General features: G+C 36.0%; 1 protein-coding gene across 4 annotated transcripts in view; it reads right to left on the bottom strand.

Moving 5' to 3' along the window:
* LOC107723884 (vinexin-like) overlaps window positions 1-5,986 on the bottom strand; it is a 66,419-nt gene that overhangs the window by 7,893 nt on the left and 52,540 nt on the right. For all 4 annotated transcript variants that reach the window (XM_016532798.1, XM_016532647.1, XM_016532868.1 and 1 more), the window contains exons 12-16: window positions 4,641-4,696; window positions 2,297-2,361; window positions 1,366-1,418; window positions 1,222-1,268; window positions 852-966 (exon numbers count right to left, since the gene is read on the bottom strand). In XM_016532798.1, the coding sequence (XP_016388284.1) occupies window positions 852-966; window positions 1,222-1,268; window positions 1,366-1,418; window positions 2,297-2,361; window positions 4,641-4,696 (336 nt within the window). The remainder of the gene's footprint in view (window positions 1-851; window positions 967-1,221; window positions 1,269-1,365; window positions 1,419-2,296; window positions 2,362-4,640; window positions 4,697-5,986) is intronic.

Raw genomic sequence — 5,986 nt, 5'->3', positions numbered from 1 at the left:
GAGCTGTTTTAGGTAGGTGTGGCTGACTCTTAACTTTTATAAAGAATATCTCTTTGGATTTGAGACTTTAGTCTTTGCAACTTTACAGATCTTCTTTATGCACCAAGAGCTTGTAACACTCCAAAGAGAAAGGATAAAAAATTTAAATCGCATCATATGACCCCTTTAAAGGAGACATTGGATGCAAAATATTTTTGAGTATGGGTCACCATACTTGGCCACATGTCACTTCACTTCCACTAAATTAGTTTATGTCTGGCTGCGCAAATAATTTTTCTGTGGAAAATGGGCATCCGATGTCCCCTTTGAAGCACAGCCACCACAAAATCAGACTTACTTTAAAATCATTTTGAGGTTAAATACATATTTAAAATCATAACAAGAAATAGTTTAATAGCTATGATACTGTTTTTGAAATCAAATCTTTGCATAGACAAGAAACACTGGAATCTAACAATGCCTTAGAAAAAAACAGTTGATCTTAAAAAAATAAAGCATATACATAAACCCTATCGGATAAGCATGTTATAAACTTCTGAAACATTGGTGTTTCATATTTTAGAGCAGTCACTGCAATTATGAAAGAACTCAATTAAATCTGTATGTGGGAGTGTGTGAGAAAAAATCAGATGTAACCCCCTTTGTAATCCTTAACATTTTCATAAGTAACTGTAATTTAATTACACATTTTTACTTAGTAACTGTAACTGATTACAATTACTTTTATTTTGTAATTAAATTACGTAATTCCGTTACACGTAATTAGTTTCTCCCCAACACTGGAAAACATAGGAATGTGGGTAAGTGAAAAGATGATGTGAAGTGTTTCATTTGCATACATATGGACACACCTCCACATAGCTGGTGGGAAACATTCCCACTCTCCCATGATGCTCTCCTTCATACCAGTTGGCGTCCACCTGCCGGTGTATGTACACTACATCCCCTTTTTGTAAGGTCAGCTCCCTATGGATGAGAGGTCAAGAATAATAATAATGGATGTGTGTGATTATAAATATGTTAAAACATTATTAAATGAATAATACTAAATAACAAATCAGGGAACCATTTATTATTTGATTTTCATTTATTTTAATCACAGTGGCATTTGCAATGCTTTCATTTTGGATCAGACTTTCCCATATCCTTTATAGACGGATGCCAATTCTGCAAATAATTAGGAATAATGAAATGTGTGTTGTGTCTTTTGTTTCTACTTACTTTGGTGACTGTGCTTGGAAATTAAATTTCGCTCGCGCTGCTTTCATCTGTGTAGACAAACATGCGTTCTTTCTCAACGTCTGTGTCAAATACGTACTTTCCATTCAAACACCTCTGAGAAAAATGATCAAATATATACTGTACCTTTCTCTCTTCTTTCTTAGGTTGGAAATCCATGTCTGATGATGTTATGCGATCTGTAGAGGAAAGAGAAGACCAGATATGAGATAGTGGCCCGTAATATACCAAAATTAAAAGCAGAATTGTGTCTATTGCCCATGTTAGCTTGCAATTATTGAGTGTTTCTTCAACTTCAAGCACTTTTATGCCCTATGGCAGTGGTTCTCAATTCCAGTCCTCGCGTACCACCGCTCTGCGTATTTTGCATGTCTCTCATATTTAACACACCTGATTCAGATAACCAGCTCGTTAGAAGAGAGCTCCATGCATCAACTGTGTTCCAATTGACATGGTCCCTACACAGTGTTCATTGCTCCCTACTCCCTGAAGTTTACTTCACTTTGGAACATTCATTCACGGATTTGTGCTACGCCACGGCCTGCAGCGTCTTCACACACAGATGAAACTTACTAGTGAAGTGTGAAATAAAATAAAAAATAATTTTGAAATAAAATCTTACTAACCACAAACTTTTGAATGTATATTAGTGAGAGAATTTGGAGATTTAATCAAATTTAACTAATCAAACAGAACCTCCAGCTCTGCACACGTTATTGTGTTTACAGTGGCAGAGTCTTTCTCAATTAATCTCCAGGAAAAACTACTGGATCAATCTAATTTTGTTTTCAGAATTGTGATTTGCTTTGCACTTCACGGCCACCGTAAATCTGCAATCAAGACCTCCATCCTGCTGCTTGTTACACGCTTCCTGTCCTCCTGAACAGTGACTGACTTCATTTGTTTTTCTCATTTCACAGAAATGTGTTTACTTTGTATTAACTGTGCAAAATGTGAAGCAGCCTTGGGGAATGAGAGGAGAGGAGAAGAGTGGCAAAAAGTACAAGGAAATAGGAAACGCAAGAGAGGAGGGAATAGGAAGGTGACTATATCTTACCATCAGAATGCATGAAGCTCGCTGTTGTGCCCTGCTTTACAGCAGAGCAGGGGATTACAGGATAGCTGGAAAACAAAAACAAAAATAATCATGTGACAAATCTATCCCAAATACTGCAGAAGCAAAACACTGCAAAAAACAGCAACGGTAAAGCTCAAATCTTATGATATGTTTACACAACAATGATTGTACTAAAAAAATGAAAAGTTTTTCTTTTGCGTTTTTGAAAAGTTTGATACAGATGACAACATTGTCAAAGCAATCACTGTTCACACGGATTCACTGAAATGGCTAAAAACACTGTATTATTCATGCCAGCAGGCAACACTACGCACCTGCACACTTACTATACCTATAGACTGAACACATAATACACATGCACATGACGTCACCGTTTTCACAAATTCACGCTTTTGCAGTTTACATGGATACGACAATGGTATTGTTTTCAAAAGTGTGCATTTTCAGGCCCCCCAAAATGTTGTTGGCATGTAAATGGACAGCCAAAACACATAAAAAGTTTTATGTTTTTAGTTGAAAACTGTGTTGTGTAAGCTCCCCCTAATATATTAACATGATTCCTCAAAATGACCGTTATTAGTTTCCAATAAGGAAGAAAATAACCAACAAGATCTTATCCATGTCTCTTAGCCATGAGATTTAATGAATGAATTAATTAATTCTCAGGTTTTTCTTCCAAATAACACTCCAATAAGCTCATGTGTCACCTATAGAGTTTCAGAGGCATCTCAACAATGTCTGTGCACAAATTTACTAAGACACCAAAATATGCTATTAAAATGAACATGAGCTCAAACATTTGTTATTATCTTCCAAGACCAAACGCTTTAAGCTATTCACATTCATTTCACAGCTCTACATTCAACTAATACACAAATTAATAAATACTGTAAATGATTACCATGCTGATACACACATGAACAACAGAGATCTCAGAAAAAAATAATATACATGTTACAAGACTCAAGGAAGACAGGAAGAATTCCATGAAACACAACAGATGGTCTGTCTCAGCCATGAGGATCGAAATGAGGATATTTATGAAAAAGTGCCTCATTTTAACAATATTTATACAAATTATTGGGGAAAATGGCAGTGTATTATATCAAATATTATGCTGATAAAATGGCAGCATACCGATTCTTGAACTCAACAAACAGTTACTATGTTAACAGGTTTTCAGCCCCAGGGTTATTAATCGTTCCAGAAAGAAAGAAGCTATAAAACTGTCCTCACTCTGTATCCTTTTTGTAGCAGCAGGAGCATTTATGGCATTTCGAGGGTGGGGAGGTAGTCAGCGGGGGGCTGGAGGGGGCAGAAACCATCAACATGCCACAGAAAAACAGAGCGAGAACACAAGAATGTGTCAGATCCAGTGAGATACGGGCCCCTGGCGAGCAAATACTGAAGCTAAAGGTGTCAGAACGGGCATAAACATCTGAAGTACAGGCCTGGAAGGACCAAACTTTGCCTTTTATAGCTCTGCTGTGTCAAAAACACATAAAGAGTGGGATAACTGCTTGAGAAGCAGTGATGCAGGCAGAACAACTGCGGACACACACACTTCTAAACTGTGTCGAATACAGTCTGAGAACTGAACCAATACTGTAACTCTTTATTAACAGGATGAACAAGGTCAAGCATGTGAGTAAAGAACGAGACATCTACAATTTGACCACACACACACTTAGACATAAACACACACACTCTGACAAATACACAAACACAGGTACAGGCACACAAAGAGCTCAGCATGGGGTCGGGTATGTGGGCCGCCGGCCAAAGAGTCAACAATTAACCAATCAGACGAGGAGATAGGCCGGGCATGTCATATGACCTTAATAAGACAGTGAAAACAACAGAGAATCTACTGCAGGGGTGTCAAACTCAACACTCATACCATGTAGTTTTCACATATTCTGAAGGACTTGATTAGTTGGATCAGGTGTGTTTAATTAGGGTTGAATCTAAACTGTGAAGGGCTCCGGCCCTCCAGGAATTGAGTTTGACACCCCTGATCTACTGCATGTGTCTACTGATTCATTATCAGATATTATTTCTGCAAAACACTCCAAAGAAATTACTTGGCCCCACCTGTTTCATATATCCAAACTTCTATCCAAATGATATAAAAGTCATTTATAACTACATAACATATATAAAGTTAATTACAATTGCTTTAAACTAAGACCGACCCTAACCTAAAAGTGCATTTTTATTAAAAATAATTTTAAAAAAGTTTATTTATTAAGTTTTGTCAAATCTGGCTAACTTAGGGACGAATCTGTTTCCGAAGTATAATTAAGTAAACTCAGAAGCTTACCTGTTTTCTTGTCTGTTCTCTTCTGTTCTTGTGGTTGCAGTGTTGGCTTTAGATCCCTGTAAATACAAATCACAATTTCATTCAGCTCTAACACACATGATCTCTCTCAAAGACACAGTTAAACAGGAGCATTTGGGAGCAGCTGGAAGGAAATCTCAAGAGGCGGCGACCATTCCTGCACTGAAAGCTGCACAGCTCCCCTGGGTCCTACACTCCATGTATTTTGGCCACACTGTAAATGTGAATGAGATGGAACTGATGATGTAATCAGTTAAGATTTCCACAGTTTATTTCACAAGCACAGGGAGAGCCATAAACACAATTAGAGGTGCAGTATTCATTGACCCGAAAGCTAATTTTAGATTAAATTAATAGTTTGATTTTAAGCGAACAGCAATTTAAATATGAGTCTGTTTTTCACATAAAATATGTGGATATTTATTTGGCTAATTTTGGAGCTGAGACTGATTGAGGGTACTTTCATTTTTATTGTATTGAATAGAGCAGCAAGAACATTCTGCTAAACTTCTCCTTTTGTCATAAAAAAAATAAATAACTGTTTCCTATTTGAATATATTTTAAAATGTAATTTATTCCAGTGATGGCAAAACTGAGATTTGAAATTAACGATGAGCTGAGAAAGAAATTAATACTTTTATTCAGAAAGGATGCATTAAATGACAGTAAAGTGACAGTAAAGACATAATATTACAAACGATTTCTATTTCAAATAAATGCTGTTCTTTGAACTTGTAATTAATAAAAGAATAAATAAATAAACAAATAAATAAATACATAATTCTATTCAAATTGATTAAAGAAAATTGATAATTATATTAAGAAATGTTTCTTGAGCAGCAAATCAGCATATTAGAATGATTTCTGAAGGATCATGTGACACTGAAGACTGGAGTAATGATGCTGAAAATTCAGCTTTGCATCACAGGAATAAATTAGTTAAACAGGAGCATTTGGGAGCAGCTGGAAGGAAATCTCAAGAGGCGGCGACCATTCCTGCACTGAAAGCTGCACAGCTCCCCTGGGTCCTACACTCCATGTATTTTGGCCACACTGTAAATGTGAATGAGATGGAACTGATGATGTAATCAGTTAAGATTTCCACAGTTTATTTCACAAGCACAGGGAGAGCCATAAACACAATTAGAGGTGCAGTATTCATTTTTTGAAATAAGTTTGAAATAAGAGATTTTTTTTCATATGCTCACCATGGCTGCATTTATTTGTAATACGTAATACATAAAGTAAAAACAGTAATATTTTTACAGTATATTTTATTAGAATAAATTGAATATATATATATATATATACATATATATACACACACA

This window comes from Sinocyclocheilus rhinocerous, unplaced genomic scaffold (genome assembly GCF_001515625.1).
Source record: "Sinocyclocheilus rhinocerous isolate Xijiao unplaced genomic scaffold, SAMN03320098_v1.1 scaffold311, whole genome shotgun sequence".
Lineage (NCBI taxonomy): Eukaryota > Metazoa > Chordata > Actinopteri > Cypriniformes > Cyprinidae > Sinocyclocheilus > Sinocyclocheilus rhinocerous.
Note: the sequence above shows the minus strand (reverse complement) of the source record. Positions and strands in the feature narration are given on the sequence as shown.